The 20,183-nt window shown below is 39.9% G+C and overlaps 1 protein-coding gene across 3 annotated transcripts in view; it reads left to right on the top strand.

The window, feature by feature from the left end:
* The window catches only part of LOC130042618 (probable gluconokinase), a 97,278-nt gene that overhangs the window by 32,236 nt on the left and 44,859 nt on the right, over window positions 1-20,183 (top strand). For 2 of the 3 annotated variants that reach the window (XM_056134774.1, XM_056134772.1), the window contains exon 4: window positions 3,678-3,781. In XM_056134774.1, coding sequence (XP_055990749.1) covers window positions 3,678-3,781 — 104 coding nt within the window. Of the gene's footprint in view, window positions 1-3,677; window positions 3,782-7,390; window positions 7,495-20,183 lie in introns of those variants that run through there. The other variant, XM_056134773.1, reaches the window with a different exon arrangement.

Here is a 20,183-nt window from a genome sequence, read left to right as displayed (position 1 = left end):
CTTGCCATACTCTCCGAGAAAGATGGAGGCTTTTAGGGCGGCCTCTAATCGCCCTTACAGGTGTTCCCATGGTTCACACCGTGTTTGAGCTTCATCAAATATGGTGCAGAGAATGGGTATTAAGTATCTTATTACGTGTCTGGAAAGCGGCCTGGAGTGTGGTGATGGCTGGGTAGTGGAGGTAGTGGAGGTTGGCCAATGAGGTATTTATCTGGCACCAGCAGGGTGGGTCTTCTGGTTGTGGTCCCTGAGTCACCGGAGATTGTTGGAAGCAGGCAGAGGATCTCTGTTTCCGGGTCCCATTGAGCCTGGAGTCCATGGTCACAAAGGTCCACTTTTCCTGATTCTGTGGGGCTTCACTAATGTGTGAAGCTCGCCCTAAGCACCGGGAAAGTGGCCTGGAGCGTGATGGCGACTGGGTAGTGGAATTTATTTATGGAATATGAATATAAAATATCATAATATCCTAACACCCAAGGACAGTAGAGACAAGGGCCAGAAAGATTTCCTATAGTTGGAAACCTTCCTTATGAGCTTGGGGAGAAGGCAGTTAGGATAAAGAAGGGATCTCTAAGTCAGCGATAGTTGGAGGTACCGCTTAGGATGGGAGATGTGTGCTGAATATAGATAAAGGACCAAACATGATGGCCTTTCATTATCTGTATTGCAAACCATAATACCCATTGTAGGATAGCATTGGTTTGTCCTTTCTGCCTTACCACAGGGAGCTTAACTTTATTGGGTTGCACCCATTCACAATGCTCCTGAGGCACTCCCATTCCCTGTGTTTATCTGTAAACTCTTTGTTTGTGCTATGCTTCCCCAATAGGTCAATCACCTTTATCTCCTAATCAGACTCTGTTAACTTGTAAATATTGCTCTTCTCTCTCCTTATATCCTTTGCATAATTAATTCAAATCAATGTCCTTTTTGTATACACACAGAAGACATTTAATGCTATGCTTTTGTAACTTGGGAGTTAATTGACTCCAAATAATATTCACTCCTGGGCATCTGTTTTCTCAACTTAAGCCTCAGTTGCCCTTAGTTCCTAGCATCACAAAAGCAGGGTCCTGACGAGGGACTGGATGGACCCAGGGCAAGCTGTGAGCTACCCTGGCATCGAAATGGGCCAGGCAAAAAAGCCATAATACTTAACTGTAAGTTAAGAGTATGATCATGGACAAATTCTGTGATGGTCCAAAAAGTAACAACTGGAGTAGGACCAGGGCTGGAACAATAGCACAGCGGTAGGGAGTTTGCCTTGCACACAGCCAACATTGCCAACCCAAGTTCGATTCCTACGCCCCTCTCGGAGAGTCCAGCAAGCTACCGAGAGTATCTCGCCCGCACGGCAGAGCCTGGCAAGCTACCCGTGAGGTATTCGATATGCCAAGCACAGTAACAACAAAGTCTCCAATGGAGACGCTACTGGGCCCGCTCGAGTAAATCGATGAACAACGGGAGAACCGTGACTGTGACTGTGGATTAGGACCCTGCTAGGGTTAGGAAAGATTAATCTGGCCTGAGCACTGTAATCTGGGATCTATAGTGAGATGTCACCAGGAGAGCCACCCTACAAGCTTAATGTATCTTTTACTGTATCCATACAAAATAACTAATATTGAACTACACTGTCCTCCCATTGTTCATCGATTTGCTCAAGCGGGTCCAGTAACGTCTCCATCGTGAGACTTCTTGTTACTGTGTTTGGCATACTGAATACTCTCGGTAGCTTGCCAGGCTTTCCGAGAGGGGCGGAGCAATCGAACCTGGGTCGGCCGGGCTGGCTGCGCACAAGGCAAATGCCCTACCACTGTGCTATCACTCCAGCCCCAACTAATTAATATTAAGAAGTAGAATTAACGGGACTGGAGAGATAGCACAGCGGGTAGGTTGTTTGCCTTGCACGCGGCCAACCCGGGTTCGATTCCCAGCATCCCATATGGTCCCCTGAGCACCGCCAGGAGTAACTCCTGAGTGCAGAGTCAGGAGTAACCCCTGTGCATCGCCAGGTGACCCCCCCTCCCCCCCCCCTCCAAAAATGAAGAAGTACAATTAAGATGAATGTTTAAATGGTTACGGAAAGGAGAAAAAACCCTAGATGGTATTTTGCCCTTGAGCCATATTTCCTGGCTACAGGAGATCAAGAAGGGCTTTCATATGTTGATTGTGCACCAGACCTAGGTGTGGTTGCTACCCTCAATGCTGGGAGGTTGGGATACTAGAGAGAGACCAAGGTGGGGCGTCAAAACGCAGAGAGCTAGCAATGCAGACAGGAGGAGACATGAATGAGGGACAGTGTGAGACCGGAATAGCGAGCTTAGTGAGATTGGAACAGGCATGTGGGGAGAATAGAATAAATGGCTACTGATCACCAACCAGCCTGGCCCTCGTTCCCTCCTTTGTCCACCCATGGTATCGGCCGTCCCTGGTGGGCAAGCTGCATTAGAACACTGAACGCAGGCAGCGAGAGACAGACAGCTGTGGGATCCTAGTGGCTTAGTGATTTCACAACACATAAGTAGAGAGAAAGTAGGAAATTGTCTACCATAGAGGAGCGGGGAGGGCAGCTCGGGGCGGGGAGGGATACGGGGGACATTGGTGGTGGAAAATGTGCACTGGTGGAGGGATGGGTGTTTGATCATTGTGTGATTGTAACCCAAACATGAAAGCTTGTAACTGTCTCATGGTGATTCAATAAAATTTTAAAAATGCTAATGTTTTGAGATCATAATGTAACCTTTATATAAGTTCCAGACTTTTCCTTTGTAAAAACTGAAAGGTTATTTCTAATAGACCTAATTAAAAACATTCTCCATTGAAAAAAAAGTATCCAAGATCCTCAACTAGTATCTTTATGTATGTGCACTATGCATCATCCATAGGAAACTATCCTTCCTCTTAGCATTCTAATTTCTACAATCAAGGACCAATTCTCTTGTCTTGTTACTCTACCAAAGATTACTGAATACATCTGGTATTTATTCTCTCCCTCTGATTTACGTCACTTAACATAGTACTCTTCAATTCCATCCATGTTGCAGCAAACTGTATGATTCATCCTTTCTTGTGGATTCATAGTGTTATGCACAACCTCTATATCTATCTCTCTGTTGCACTGTAGCACTGTCCTCCTGCTGTTCATCGATTTGCTCGAGCAGGCCCAGTAACGTCTCCATTTTTTTTTTTTTTTTTGCTTTTTGGGTCACAGCCGGCAATGCACAGAGGTTATTCCTGGCTCAGAAATTACTCCTGGTGGTGCTCGGGGGACCATATGGGATGCTGGGAATCGAACCCGAGTTGGCTGCGTGCAAGGCGAACACCCTACCAGCTGTGCTATCGCTCTAACCCCAACATCTCCATTTTGAGACTTGTTGTTACTGTGTTTGGCATATTGAATACGTCACGGGTAGCTTGCCAGGCTTTGCCATGCGGGCAAGAGACTTTAGGTAGCTTGCCGGGCTCTCTGAGAGGGGCAGAGGAATTGAACCCGGCTCACCCGGGGCCAGCCGCATACAAGACAAATGCTCTACTGCTGTGCTATCGCTCCAGCCCATCTCTCTGCTCCTGAACATTAAAGTTATTTCCATATCCTTGTGATTTTACTAAGCACTGCAATAAATATAGGTGTTCACGTATCTTTTTAAATATATATATTTTTTATATTTTGGTAGTTGATGCCAAGAAGTGAAACTGCTGCATCATATGGGAGCCTTATTCTTTTTGGAGAAATCTGCATTGTTTTCCACAGCACCTGGACCATACAAAATGCCACCAGGTAAAGAGACTTGTTTTCTTTTCTTTTCTTTTTTTATCACATCACCATCTGTGAGTTTAAAATGTGGGTGTATGACACTTGCATTTGGTAGCCAAGAACTGCCCCTCTCTGACACACACACCAGCCTCCTCAGCAGAGGAACAAAGAGTCCAGGGACCACAGATTGATGGTCAAAATGTCCTTTTAATGCGAGCTGTTAGCACACTTAGAGCACATCTGAGAGGGTTCTATGTATAGGACTGCATATAGGTGTGATTGATCGTTTACAGAAACAATTCTCTTGGGGGCATTAACCTAGGAGACACTCTCTCTCCCAGGCACTATATGCAGCAATTCATCCAGGGGTGGCAAGCATTATATTGCTTTTCTCTTTCTCTAGCTACAAGTAAATATTAAACAATTAAGTTTAATTCTTATTAATACTTGTGGTTGGAGCGATAGCACAGCGGGTAGGGCGTTCGCCTTACAAGCGGCCAACATGGCCGACCCGAGTTCGATTCCTCCGCCCCTCTCGGAGAGCCCGGCAAGCTACCGAGAGTATTCGATATGCCAGACACAGTAACAACAAAGTCTCCAATGGAGACGTTACTGGGCCCGCTCGAGCAAATCGACGATCAACGGGAGGGCCTTTACCTTTAATACTTGTGGTTATTTGGATAAACACAGTAAGAGATATAGATTCCAAAACTTGAGGACTCGCTCGGGATGCAAGATGCATGCTGAAAGTAGATTATAGACCGAACACGATGGCCACTCAATACCTCTGTTGCAAACTACAATACCCTGAAGGAAAGAGTGAGCAAAAGGGAATGCCCTGCCACAGACGCAGGGTGGGGGGGATGGGGTGTGGAGGTGGGAGGGCTACTAGGATTATTGATGGTGGAGAATGGGCACTGGTGGAGGGATGGGTACTGAATCATTGTAAAACTGAAACCCAAGCACGAAAGTTTGTAAGTCTACAACTGTACCTCATGGCGTTTCACTAATAAAATTTAAAAAAACCTTAGTCCCAGACTAGGTCCTCAGGCCAGTTTAGTACTTCCTTACACATGGGGGTCCTATCTTTAAAGTCATAAAGGCTTACATCAAGACATGCTTTTATGCTTCTAGATTGTCTCATTTCAATGCTTTGCCACCCCCCCAGGTCCATCCCAGTCCGGTGGCAGGACCTCCCTTTTGGGGTGTTAATAAGAGTACAGCCTAATATATTAAGGAACCACGTACTCCCTATGGCAACCACAGCTTGAGACGTGTAATTATGATGGATGCCCAGGAGTAGAAATATTTCAAAATCAATTGACTCCCAAATAGTAGAAGCATGGCATTAATGGCCTTTCTATGCCGAGCAAAGAACATTACTGTATAGTAAAATATGAAAAGGCTATAGGGGAAATAGTAAGGCAAATAATTCACTACAAAGTCCAGAGTTACCAGAAAGTTTTGACTTATAAATAACCAAGGCTGAACTTAGGATATGTAACAATGAGAGGTAAAGCACAAAGGAAAAGTTAAGGATCAACTCAATGGATTAGAGGTGCTCATAAGGGCGCTGTATGTTCCTCTGGTGGGGTGAGAGGAAGGGGCAATTCACTGACAAAGCCTAAAGCCTTCCAACAAGCACCAACACTATTTTTTGCCCCATGTTCTTGGTATTCTCAATGGCATGAGATGACAGCTAGTTATCATTTTAATTTGGATTTCCCTGATAATAATTAACAGACACTTTTTATACACCCATAAACCATCTGTATGTCTTCTTTGGAAAGGGTCTATTCATCTCCTTGGCACATTTATTGATGAAGTTGGTGGATTTGTTTTGTGTTGAGCTTCTAGGTGCTTTATTAGCAGTTGGATACCTTGGATATTTAAGTCATTTATCGAATGTATTGTTCTCAAGTGTTTTCTCACATCCAGTAGGGCGCCTTAATATATTAACCTGTACTCCTATTGTCATGCAAAACTTTAAACTTTGATTTGGTCCTTTTTGCTTATTTTTATTTTTTTCTTCTTGTATTTTTCTCTGGAATCAAATTGTTGAGGACACTTTTGATAACCAGATCCTGAAATGTTTTCTCTTTTTTCTTCTATGTATTTTATGGATTATGATCTAATCTCTAGGTCTTTAATACACTTTGAATTAACCTATGTGTATGATGTGAGATATGAATCCATTTTTTTTCTGCATGTGGTTGTCCAGTTTTCCCACTACCATTTGTTGAAGAGGGTTTTCTTGCTCTACTTCATTCACCAAGCTTCTTATTGTAGAATGATATCCATAGGCTTTAAGATGTATTTCTGTGCTTTTAATTCTAGTCCAGAATCAAGAAAGGTCAGGCCTTATTTTAGTACCATGTTTTCTTTAATTGCCATGAATTTACAGTGTAATTTTGTCAGAAAATGCAATAGCTTCCACCTCCTTTCTCATAATGACTTCTGTCATTCAGAGAAATTTATATTCCATGCAAATTTTAGTATTGTTTGTTCTGAGGTCTTAAAGAATGTCTTTGGAATTTTGATGAGAATTGCATTAAATATGTATAATTGTGTTAAATTATACAAATTGTATTGTATTAAGTATGTCTGGGTAGAATTGTCATTTTGAGAATGTTAATTCTTCCAATCCATGAACATGGAATATATTTCCATTTCCTTATGTTCTCATCTATTCCTTTCATAAATGGCATAGTTTTCAAGGTACAGGTGTCTCACATATTTTAAGTTGATCCTTAGGTATTCGATGTTTTCAGACACTATTTTAAATGCATTGGTCACTTTTATCTCTTTTCTTGTAGATAATTATTTGCATAAATAATTTGGGGGGTTTAGGTGTATTGATTTTTTAACCCACTTTTTTGCTATACTAGTCTATAGTTTTTTAAAAAAATAGTGGAATCTTTAGGGGTTTCTTATGTACATTTTCATGTATGTGAAAATAATGATAGTTTGGCTTGTATCCCTTTGAAATTATTTATTTGTTCAAACAGGTATTTGTAAAATCTTCAGAGTTTTCTACCTATAAGAGCATACCACTTGATATCTGAAAATAGAGGTGATTTCACTTCTTCAAAATTTAGATTTTTGAAGAAATATACATTTTTCTTACCCACTTGCTCTGCCTCTAACTTCTAGTACCCTTTTAAAGAGAAGTGGCAGGAGTGGACGTTGCTTGCCCTGCTCCTGACCTTAGCTCAGTGTTTCATAATCAAGTATAATCTCACTGTGTGTTAATCATATAAAATTTTTATTCTGTTGAGTAGTTTTCTCTTGTGTGTAGTTTTATTTAGTATATTTATGTTGAAAAAGTGTTAAACTTCATCAAATGCTTTTTTATATATTTAACATGATCATGCTTTTTTTCTTCCATTTTTATTAATGAAAGAAAAAAGTATCACTGGTTTTTATATGTTAAGCCATCCTTGCTTTCCACTAAAAAATTCCACGTGTTCTTATTTATAATCTTTTTATGCTAAGTTTATTTTGCTAATATCTTATTGAATATTGATCACTTGACTTCCCGTTAATCGTTGATTTGCTCGAGCAGGTGCCAGTAACGTCTCCATTTGTCCCTGTTGTGTGCTAGTGTAGCCCAGTGGCGTCTATTTGTTCTAGGAACAGGAAGAGCCTCAAACTGATCATTCAGGATCTTGATGAAGAAGTCTGACCATCTGGTAGGTGGGCGGCCACGCAGTCTTTTGACATCCTGTGGAATCCAGTCAGTAACGGCTCTCGTCCAGCGGTCATCTCCAAATCTCATTACGTGTCCAGCCCATCTGATTTTTGAAGACTATTAAATATTTATAAAGAAGATTTTTCCGTTTTACATTCTTGTAATATCTTTGTCTGACTTTGTTATAATGATCTTCGGATGTAAATTATGAAGTATTTCCTCCTCTTACAATTTTTGGAAATTTTTAGAAGAACTGGAGTTAGTTCTCAAAATTAGTTCACTAGTAAAGCCTTCTGGTCAAGAGCTTTTCTTTGCCACAAGATATTTTAAATACAAATTCACTCTTCTTGCTAATTATAATCGACCCAAACTTTCTAATTTTTCTTGGTTTTGTTTTACAAAGTTTTGCATTTCAAAGAATCTTTCAACCCTTCATAGTCATCTTTTATGATCCTCTTTATTTACGTAGAATAAGCAAGAATGTTACAATTTTTTATTTTATTGAGAATTCTCATATTTATTCTTCATGCATCTAACTAAACTCTGTCATGTTGAACTTTGCAAATAATCAGTTTTTAGTTTCACTGAATTTTCCCTATGTTCTCCTATTTGCTATTTCATGTGCATCTACTCTAAACTTTACTTCCTTCCTTTCCCTAGATTTCATTTTAGCTTAAGATCTTTATTTTGTAAAATATGTTTGTAAATTGAAGATCTTTCTTTTGGAAGATTGGGAAGCTATGGCCAATATTCAAAAAACCCTGCAGTACCAGAGATTGAATCTGGGACTCCATCAAAATCTGGACTTCAGAACTTTGAGCTATCTCCCATGCCTCCCAAGAACTTTATTTTCATTTTGAGCCTATATTGCCATGAATATCTGCTGAAACTGCTTTTTACTGTGTCCCAGATTGTAGGCATGCTCGCATTTTCATTCCTCTGTGTTTTCTAATTTCTCTAGTAATTTCTTCCTTGATTCACTAGTTGTTTAAAAATGTGTGATTCATTCCCACAATTTTGTGAATTTCTTGAATTCCATTCTAATTTCCTTTTTTTGTATATTCTATAGTCATTTTCTTTCTTTTTATCAATGAGGGAGCACAGCAGTAGGGAGTTTGCCTTGCGCACAGCCAGCCCGGCTGAGCCGGGTTCGATTCCTGCATCCCTCTCAGAGACCTGGCAAGCTACCGAGAGTATTCAATATGCCAAACACAGTAACTAGAAGTCTCACAATGGAGACGTTACTGGGCCCATTCAAGCAAATCGATGAACAACGGGAGGACAGTGTTTTGTTTTTATCAATGAGAACTGTGGAAAACGTCATAAAGTAAAACTTAACTCTGATGATATACAAAAAGTCTGTTTCTTTTTAGCTCTAGCCCTATCTCTTTCAAATATTTGGTTCACAAAGTACATTTTAATGAGTTAGGTGTAGCTCAATACAAAACAGTAACTATTTTTAATTTTATTTTTTATATTTTTAACTCATTTTTGTACCAATATAAAAATATAGAAGTAATAAGTTTAAAATCACAAAGATAATCCTGGGAAAGAAAATTGTGAGAAACTTCCTCTGGAAGTTGAAAAAAACCTCTACAGAATTTAGAGTTCCAAAATAGCTACACCAAACAGAATCTGTCAATGCAATTACTATCTATGCAGAGAGATTTCTGGTACTTTCTCCTCTGCCATGTCCCTGGATTCTTCCCCACAATTTGTTTTAAAACATTCTAAAGAGGAAATGTAACCTATAACAATATTGATCAAAAGATATAATTAAATCATACTTGTATCTAATTCCATTTTTGTATGTAAAAATTTTAGACATGTTTATTTCTAGAACATACTTTTGCCTTGAGTTAAACTTTAAAAAGCTCCTTGGAGGCCAGTCACACATGGTAGGGGAAAAGGCAGCTCAGATAGAGAAGGGAGCACCAAATAAAGGCTGCTGGGAGGATCCTCCCAGGATGGGAGAAGCATGCTGAAAGTAGACTATAGCCAAACATGATTGCCACTCAATGCCTCTTTTGCAAACCACAGCACCCAAAAGGAGAGAGAGAACAAGAGGGAATGTCCTGCCACAGAGGCAGGGTGGGATGGGGGAATGGGGGGTGGGAGGGATACTGACCCGTGGTGGTGGAAAATGGGTACTGGTGGAGGAATGGGTATTTGATCATTGTATAATTGAAATCCAAGCAAAAAAAATTGTAAGTCTACAACTGCACCTCCTGTTGTTTCACTAATAATTTTTTTTAAAAAATTCATAAAATACAGAAGTAAAAAATCAGGGTCACTAATTAGAAATTCATTATGAATTCCTCAAACTGGTTTTGTCTGCCTTGCTTTTTCTTCTTCTGTTTAACTTAAATCTCATGTTCAGAATCAGCGACTGAACCAATATCTCCATGCAAATAACAATATCATTATTACTATAAACCCAAATGTGGCTGCTATTAGCTTGAAAGTCAAAACTTGAAAGACAAAAGTTTGTGCCAAAAATATCCTTGATTTGCTTATGTATTAGCAATATTAGAGCATGGGGGAATTCTTCTTCACCCAAACCAGCTTACTCCCAGTTTGTAATTAGAGGTTTATAGGGATGGTAGATAAAAATAAGTTGAAAATAAAAATCTGGTATGGATGAGGTGAAAGTGCGTTCAGTTTCCAGAGACTTTGGTTTCATTATCTTTTACTCTGTGGTCTAACACATCCCTAAGAAATGGCAGTCCATTCCTGTAAAACTTCAAGATAATATCATCAAACATCCACCTCTAGGGGACTGTATGACAAAGTTCAGGAGTCTCTCAGGAGGGTTTGGTGTTTGCTCTTTTCCTTCCATCCATAGCTAGACAAGGTTAAACATTAAACACACAAGTGAAATGAAAGCACCCTTGAGGTCTTAGACGCAGAGCAAAGACCAGTGAGAATGAGAGTATCTAAGAAATAAACATATTGAGAATTAGACAGAGTCTCTATTGCTCGCTGGATTGCTTGTTTGCAATACCACCTCAGCCCAACATCTACTAGTAAAATAGAATACGTCACATGTTTCAATTCTTTCTAAGATTATTGCAAAAAGAATGTAAAAAGGGCTCCTGCATAAGATTGGTAACAAGAGCAGAATATTGGTTACAAAGTTAGAAAAATTTAAATGCCTCACATCACATAAATTCAGAACTGTTCTTTTATCTTCTTGCATAGAAACAGCCTAAGTGGACCACTGAAAGGAAAAATGGTATGTTATTATATGCTACTCTTTAGAATATCATCATAATTCTATAATGATAAATACAGATCCATTCCATATCATGAAAAAAATACTAACTCAATTTATCAATTGACTGATATTACTGCAGCTATCACTAACTGTTCCACTTAGCTGTATTAGAAGGCTTGAATAAAATACTTGGGGAAATCTATTTGTTCTGCAAAGTACCATATCAGACTGCTAGCATCAAAGTGGCTTTTCCTGGGGATGGAGAGATAGCACAGGGGGTAGGGCATTTGCCTGCACGTGGCTGACCCTGGTTCGATTCCCAGCATCCCACATGATCCCCTGAGCACCGCCAGGAGTAACTCCTGAGTGTAGAGCCAGGAGTAACCCCTGTGCACCGCCAGGTGTGACCCAAAAAGCAATAAAAGGTGGCTTTTCCTATGCTGTTGGGCTCTTGGGAACTGTATGAATGATTTTTACACAAACTCAGAAAATTAAAATTGTACATTAAAGCATACAGGTCCAGGTCCCTCCCCAGATGTTCATACATATCCTTTATCCCTCCTTTCCCATGAATGATCTCACCTATCCTATTTCTAACACTCTCCCACCCTATGAATGCATGAATGATCTCACCTATCTTGTCCCTGACACTCTCCCATACCTGTATGGTCCCATGCAGTCTACTCACCTCCCATGAATGAAGGCCGGGTCTCATCCCTGCATCACTCTCTAACCCAGGTATGCTTCCCCGAGTTTCCAGCCATGGCCATGTATACATTGGTGAGATTCTTATGCTCTGTACGTGTTCTCAGGCCGGGCTTCCCAACAGTACCCCAGCTGTCTTTTGTCATCTTGTCCCAACTTTCCTAGTCTCCAGCCACAGTCAGGTTCACTTGGATAAGACTTCTGTGCTCAGCACCTTGTCACTACTTGGGTGTCTGAGCCCTGCCTGAATCTGAGCATTTTGGGGCATCTGTCTGGGCACTCAGTCTACCTGATATTGCACACTGAAGAGAGGGAGGGTCTGAGAGGGAGCAAGGGGACAGAGATGGAACTGAGGTCTTCCTTTTATTGCTGCCATGTCCAGTCATCCCATTATCTATTCTGATTGGTTACCTGTTCCAAGGGTGAGATTTAAAGTAAGGGATAAATTCATCTGGCGTTCCACCCTTCTGCTCCTGCTATATCAAGATGACTGGTGATGAATCATTGAGGTAATAAATTAAGATTTTGTGATGAAACATGACAAAAACATTGCAAGTATTCGTGCACTCATGAGGCTCTACACAGCACAAATTTTATCTGAAATCTTGGTTTCATGCAGAGAGAAATTCTCATCTCATTTGTAAATGTTTACAGCTCTGAATTGAATTGTGAATAAGGAATACATAAAGAATCTAGCAAGATACAAACCCCTCAGTACATAATAATACAATCACACTACTAAACCACTGAATGGTTCCAGCCTTCCAGGAAGCATAAGAACAAGTACCACCCTATTTTTATATCAAAGTGTGTTGGCATTCAAAGTAAAAGAATGGTTGAATTAAAATGACTTTTATTCTGCAAATGATTCTCAGCCTGCAGATTTGTTAAAGGATGTTCCTAGCATAATTAAAATAGCTTCCTTAAATCAACATCGTCAAAATGGCAATACTCTCAAAAGCATTATACAGATTCAATGTGATCCCTATAAGGATACCCATGAAATTCTTCAAAGAAATAGATCATGCACTCCTGAAATTCATATGGAACAACAAATGCAGACGAATAGCTAAAGCAATTCTTGGGAAAAATACCTGGGGAGGCATTACCCTTCCCAACCTCAAACTCAACTACAAAGCGTTAATAATTAAAACAGCATGGTACCAAAACAAAGCCAGGGCCGCAGACCAATGAAACAGGGTGTATTACCCGTACACACAATCCCAAAAGTATGAACATCTAATCTTTGATAAGGGAGCAAGAAATGTGAAGTGGAACAAGGAAAGCCTCTTCAACAAATGGTGCTGGAATAACTGGACAACCACATGCAAAAAAATGGGCTCAGACCTCGACCTAACACCATGCACAAAAGTCAGATCAAAATGGATTAAAGATCTCAACATAGGCCAAAATCCATAGGGTACATTGAAGACAAGGTCAGCAAAACTCTCCATGATATTGAGGGCGAATGGTATCTTCAAAGATGACACTCCACTGACCAACCAAGTGGAAACAGAGATAAACAAATGGGATTATCTTAAATTAAGAAGCTTCTGCACCTCAAAAGCTACAATAACCAGAATACAAAGACAATCTACAGAATGGGAAAGGATATTTACTCAATACCCATCTGATAAAGGGTTGATATCAAGTATATACAAAGCCCTGGTTGAATTCCACAAGAAGAAAACATCTAACCCCATCAAAAAATGGGGTGATGCCCATTGCCTCTTTTGCAAACCACAGCACCCATAAGAAAGAGAGAACAAAAGGGAATGCCCTGCCACAGAGACAGGGTGGGATGGGGGGGATGGGGGAGTTGGAGGGATACTGGGATCTGTGGTGGTGGGAAATGGGCACTGGTGGAGGGATGGGTATTTGATCATTGTATAATTGAAACCCAAGCACAAAAATGTGTAAGTCCGTAACTGTACCTCATGATGTCTCACTATTAAATTTTTTTTTTAAAAAAATGGTGCTGGAGCGATAGCACAGGGGTAGGGCGGGTAGGGCGTTTGCCTTGCACGCAGCCAACATGGCTGACCCGAGTTCGATTCCTCCACCCCTCTCGGAGAGCCCGGCAAGCTACCGAGAGTATCTCGCCCGCATGACAGAGCCTGGCAAGCTCCCCGTGACGTATTCGATATGCCAAACACAGTAACAACAAAGTCTCCAATGGAGATGTTACTGGGCCCGCTCAAGCAAATCGATGATCAACGGGAGGGCCTTTACTTTTACTAAAAAAAATGGGGTGATGAAATGAACAGAAACTTTACCAAAGAAGAAATCTAAATGGCTAAAAGGCACTTGAGAAAATGCTCTACATCACTAATCATCAGGGAGATGCAGATCAAAACCACAATGAGATATCATTTCACACCACAGAAAGAGGCCCTCATCCAAAAGAACAAAAGCAACAGGTGTCGGCGCGGATGTGGCGAGAAAGGGACTCTCTTTCACTGCTGGTAGGAATGTCGACTGGTTCAGCCTTTTTGGAAAACAACGTGGACGATTCTCCAAAAATTAGAAATTGAGCTCCCATTTGATCCAGCAATACCACTCCTGGGAATATATCTCAGAGAGGTAAAAAAGTATAGTTGAAGTGACATCTGCACTTGTTTGTTCATTGCAACACTGTTTACAATAGCTAGAATCTGGAAGAAACCTGAATGCTCAAGAACAGATGACTGGTTAAAGAAACTTTGGTACATCTACACAATGGAGTAATATGCAGCTGTTAGAAAGATGAAGTCATGAAATTTACATACAAGTGGTACTACATGGAAAGTATCATGTTAAGTGAAATGAGTCAGTAAGAGAGGGATAGACATAGAAAGATTGCATCCATCTGGGGGATATAAAGTAACAAAATATGTGATTAATACCCAAGAATAGCTGAGATTAGCATCAGGAGGATTACTCCATAGCTTAGAGGCCAGCCGGGCATTCTAGGGGAAAGGGCAGCACAGATAGAGAAGGGAGCACCAAATAAAGGGTGTTGGGAGGGTCCTCCCAGGAGGGGAGATGCATGTTGAAAGTAGACTATGGACTGAACATGTTTGCCACTCCATGCTTCTTTTGCAGACCACAACACCCAAAAGAAGAGAGAGAACAAAAGGGAATGCCCTGCCACAGAGGCAGGGTGGGATGGGATGATGCGGGTGGGAGGGATATTATCCATGGTGGTGGAAAATCGGCACTGGTGGAAGGATGGGTATTTGATCACTGTATAATTGAAACCCAAGCACAAAAATTTGTAAATCTACAACTGTACCTCATGGTGTTTCGCTAATAAAAATTTTTTTTAAAAAAGTGGAGCTTTAGGTAAAAAGTCAAAGGTAATGAAAGAAGTTTAATATAATTGTGTAAAATTGTAATGGGGGAAAGTAATGCCACATTGTATTATAATTAAAAGAGTCAATAGCACTGCACTGTCCTCCCATTGTTCATCGATTTGCTTGAGCGGGCACCAGTAAGGTCTCCATTGTGAGACTTGTTACTGTTTTTGGCATACATTTGTTTTTGGAATACTCCTGGGGAGCTTGCTATGCCAGGCTATGCCATACAAAGTGTCAGTAAAACAGACAAAAATAAAATGGGGGTTGTGGGGGTAATAGGAAGTTTCAGGAGAGAAGTCACTAAGTTCGTAAAATGGTAGAATCGCTGTGAGCAAAGAGCAAGCCTCAAGGAAGAGCGAGCTCAATTAGTTCAGTCATAGGAGAAAAAGAAGAATGTATAGAGACAAATAAAGGAAAATAAGAAGTAATGGGGGCGCTTGGAATTCTCTTTTGGTTGTTTGCTTTCTCAAGGAAAGAAAGTGCAAGGTCCTCTGCTGAGATGGACCTGATGGAGTTCATGTTAGAGATTTGAGGTAAAAGAATGGGATAACAACCCCTTAGAAGAATGGGAACATGGCCAGATTTAGGAAATATAAAGTGAATGTTGCAGCCTCTAGAGCGCTCTTGGGGATTCGAAGTGAGGCAGGTCAGGATGGTTGTGGGCTTTTACTCCAGCTGCATTCAGAGTGTGAGGGCAGGTGCGCTCTAGGAGAAGGACTGGGTCTGAGCAGGACGTGGTGTCATGGGGAAAGACAATGCAGCAAGGGTGGAGCATGTTTGCCTGTTGATTGTGATGAATGTAGATTTCATTTGCGTGGAGGATCAAGAAATATTCAGTATAAGTATCTCATAATTTTATCATTCCACGTACTGAAATAGTACTAATAATGATTTTAAAAGCGGTGCATATTATGTATGTGTATTTATGATTTATTATTAGAAAAACTGGACAAGAAGGTGTCATGTCTTCAGATTACACTAAAATAAAAGTTTTTGAAAATATGTGGACAAGTCTGTATCCCAAGAGAAGTGAAAATGGTTTGATTACTCGGAGAGTCTGGCAAGCTACCAAGAGTATCTCGCCCACACGGCAAAGCCTGGCAAGCTACCCATAATGTATTTTATATGCCAAACACAGTAACATCAAAGTCTCACAATGGAGACGTTACTGGGCCCGCTCGAGCAAATCAATGAACAACAGGAGGACAGTGACAGTGACAGTGACTTTAATGGTAGAATTTCTTTTCTTTGTATTGATGCTCAATTCATGTCATTAAGTATTAATTGAGTGATGATTTGGGGTGTTTTAATCTCCTACTACCATTATGTTACTGTCAATATCTTCCTTCAAGTTCCATTAGCAATTGTTTTAAATATTTTGATAGTTTATCTTTAAGGTGCATATGTAATTAGGAGTGTCAGGGTTTTTTTTTAAATCACTGTCACTGTCACTGTCCTTCCGTTGTTCATCGATTTGCTTGAGTGGGCCCAGTAACATTGTGAGACTTGTTATTGTGTTGGCATATCGAATACGTCATGGGTAGCTTGCCAAACTTTGCCGTGTGGGCAAGATACTCCCAGTAACTTGCTGGGCTCTCCGAGAGGGGCAGAGGAATCAAACTTTGGTCAACCTTGTGGGCCACGTGCAAGGCAAACGCCCTACCCTCTGTGCTATCATTCCAGCCTGTTTATTAAAAAGCCATGATTTACAAAGTTACTGATAGTTGCGTTTTAGGCATATAATAACTAAACACCAATGTCTCTATCAGTGTCAATTTCCCTCCGCCAGTGCTCCTAGAATCCCTTCACCTACCCCCCATAATACCCCCACCTGTCAACCTGACAGGCCATTACAAATTTGCTGCTTAGATCTCATACTTTCAGTTCTGTTGAATCTGTGTTTTGGGTATATGGATATACCTCTCACTCATATCACTGGTATAAATGAAGCCCAGTGCCTGTTAACTGCTTACTTCTTGTCCTCTTCTTCCTCCTTGATTTCTTTCCTTCTCTATGTGTCTCCTCTCTAAATTCTGGGCTCAAGGGTGATATAAGCATCTTCCCTTTAATAAAGTACATTTCCTCATCCAATATTCTATAATTGCATACAGAAGTAAGATCATCCTGTGTTTTTCTTTCTTCTTTTGGCTTACTTCACTCAGCCTGATAGCTTCCAGTTCCAACTAAGTTGCAAGAAATTGCATGAATTCATAATTCCTTGAAACTGCATAGTATTCCATTGTGTATTAGTCACATCTTAATAATCCATTCATCTGTCTTTGAACATCTAGGCTGATTCCATATTTTAGCTATAGTACTAAGTGCAAGAATGAATATGTCCTTTTTTCTTATGCATGTACATATGTCCTTTTGAGAGACTATTCTTAAGCCCTGGAAATAGAATGTATCAACACATAACTACTATTTTTTTCAACTATATAGAGTAAAATTTATTTAAAATGTTACATTGTACTTTTACTATTAATTTTCTAGGTAACTATTACAAAGAGCAAAAAGATACACATTGTCTTTCTATAAGACACATTTTTGTAAAGAATTGCTTAATTTTATGCTCTGTATTTATTAGACACAGGCACTGTATTGTAACACTACAAGAGAGAACTAATTTATTATTAATAGAGTTTTATGCAGACATGTATTCATGACATCAGTTTGTCCTCTTTAACTGTACCTCTGGGCACCATGTGAATCATTTATGAGCTGACTAGCTACCTCTGAAATGAAAAGATTGCCAATTCACAAAGCAGACTACAGCATATGGAGACACACAAAAACACTATATAAACACATTTATTTTCACGAGAATCAATTTATCATTTAGTAGAATAATAAAATAGTGAAAACACCAGCTCTATTAGTTAGGAGAGGTCTTCTAAGATCAACAGATTTTAACCTTAAATCCTGGAGATAGTTGTCTTGGATCATTATGCTTGGTTATAGAGTGTATCTTGATAAAATACTAGAGAGATAATAAGTAAAACTCTTGGTGACAGTTATAAAATTGAAGTTAAAAGACCCAACTATGATAGGTCATTACTAGAATGGAAATAATCTAAATATATGTAAGCAGGTAAACAAACCATTCTCACAAAATGAGAATGTAATGTTGACCAAATTAACACAAAATACCTCACTGAGTGCTATTTTCACAACTCACAAAATATAGGAGACATTTAAATACACCCTGTGAAGTGACAGTTACAGTTTAATTGCCATAAATTTAATTAAGTATAACTACTATTTTTGATACATGCCATTCTCTCTGGTGTCAAATGGTATATCATTGTGGTCTTTATTTGGAAATTTCCAATGATAAATGATGCTGAGCATTTTTTTTCATGTGCCTACTAGCCGTCCTACTGTCTTCCTCTGAGAATGGCCTATTCATTTCTTCTCCCCATTTGCTGATAGAATTTTCGCATTTTTTTGTTGCTGTTGGTCTTTGTGAATATTTAATATAATACAGATATTGAGGAGCTCCCAGAAGAGAACAACACCTGTACAAGCAATTAGAGGCCGCCCCAAAATCTTCCATCCCTCTCAGAGAGTCTGGCAATCTACTGAGAGTATCTTGCCCACACGGCAGAGCCTGGCAAGCTACCCATAGTGTATTAGATATGCCAAAAACAGTAGCAATAATGGGTCTCATTCCCCTGACCCTGAAAGAGCCCCCAATATGCCATTGGGCTTTGCTAGCACGCAACAGAGATGAATGGAGTCATTACTGGTACCCACTCGAGCAAATCGATGGATCAACGGGCTGACAAGTGACAAGTGACAAGTGATTACAGATATGAAATCTTTATCTGTTTGAGGTGAATGCAAATATTTTCCCATTGAGTTAGCTGTCTTTAAGTTTTAGTCCATGATTTTCTTTATTTTGTTTTGTTTTGCCATGAAACACAAAACAAAACTTCATGTAGTTCCATTTATTTTGAAATTCATTTAGTTCCATTTATTTTTTAATTTTTTTTGCATTTGCTCAGTTATCAGATTATTGAAGGCACCTTTGAGGCACAAATATTGAAATATTCTGCCTATATTTTCCTCAATGTACTTAATAGTTTCTAGGTGGATCTCCAGGTCTTTGATCCACTTTGAATTGACTTTTATGTGAGATGTAGATATGGATCCAGCTTTATTTTCTTACATGTAGTTGTCCAATTTTGCCAGCACCATTTGATGAAGAGGCTGTCTTTAGGTTTGTGAGTTTTTGATGTATTGATGAACACAATGAACCCTGTCCCTTATAGCCTTTTTTATTTGAAATTTTTGTTGTCTGGCATAGATATGGCCACCCCAGTCTTTGTTTATCTGTTAGTTTGTTTGTTTGAGGGTCACCCTTAGCAATGCTCAGTGGTTACTCTCATGACTCTGTGTTCAGGGATCACTCCTAGCGATTTTCAGGAGAACATATGGTGTAATGGTGATTGGAACAGGTTGAGTACATGCAAAGCAAATACCCTACCCACTGTTATTATCATTATACTCTTCAACCAGTTTTTCAAAGTCAATATTTGCCTGTAGGACTATTTTTCAGCCTTTTACTTTGAATCTGTCTTTACCTTTACTATTTAGAGGTATCTATTGTAGGCAGCAGAAAGTTAGGTTGAGTTTTCTGATCCATCCTGCCACTCTGTGACTTTTTGTTGGTGAGTTCAGGGCATTTGCATTGAGTGAAATAATTGAGATGAGCAAATGTATTTGCCACCATTTGTTAAAAGTTATGAGTGTTTTTTGAAGTTTGTCTCATCTTTTAAAGAAACTCTAATGCTCTTGCAAACCTGCCTTCAATGTTATGAATACCCTAAGCTATTGCTTGTCCATAAAGATTATAATTATTTCTTAAAATATGAATGATCTAACTGGATAGGGTGTTCTCAGTGGAATGTTCATTTCATTGAGTTTTATCCCATCATTCTTTTTTATTTTAATTTTTATTAGTGAAACATCATGAGGTATAGTTGTAGACTTATAATTTTTTGTGCTTGGGTTTCAATTATACAATGATCAAATACCCATCCCTCCACCAGTGCCCATTTCCCACCACCACGGATCCCAGTATCTCTTCCACCTCCCATCCCCCCATCCCACCCTGCCTCTGTGGCAGGGCATTTCTCTCTGTTCTCTCTCTCCGTTTGGGTGTTGTGGTTTTCAAAAGAGGCATTGAATGGCAATCATGTTTGGTCTATAGTCTACTTTCAGCATGCTTCTCCCATCCTGGGAGGATCCTCCCAACTCCCATTATTTGGTGCTCCCTTCTCTGTCTGAGCTGCCTTTCCTCCTAGCATGTGCGGCTGCCTGCAAGCCATGGAGTGAACCTCCTGTACTTATCTCGGCTATTCTTGGGTGTTAGTCTCCTATTTTGGTACTTTATGTTCCCCAGATAAATGCAATCTTTCTATGTCTGTGCCTCTCTTTCTGACTCATTTTGCTTAGCATGATACTTTCCTT

The sequence above is a fragment of the Sorex fumeus genome, unplaced genomic scaffold, assembly GCF_029834395.1.
Source record: "Sorex fumeus unplaced genomic scaffold, SorFum_2.1 ptg000106l, whole genome shotgun sequence".
Classification (NCBI taxonomy): domain Eukaryota; kingdom Metazoa; phylum Chordata; class Mammalia; order Eulipotyphla; family Soricidae; genus Sorex; species Sorex fumeus.
The sequence above is the reverse complement of the archived record's forward strand: the minus strand, read 5'-3'. Positions and strand labels throughout refer to the sequence as shown.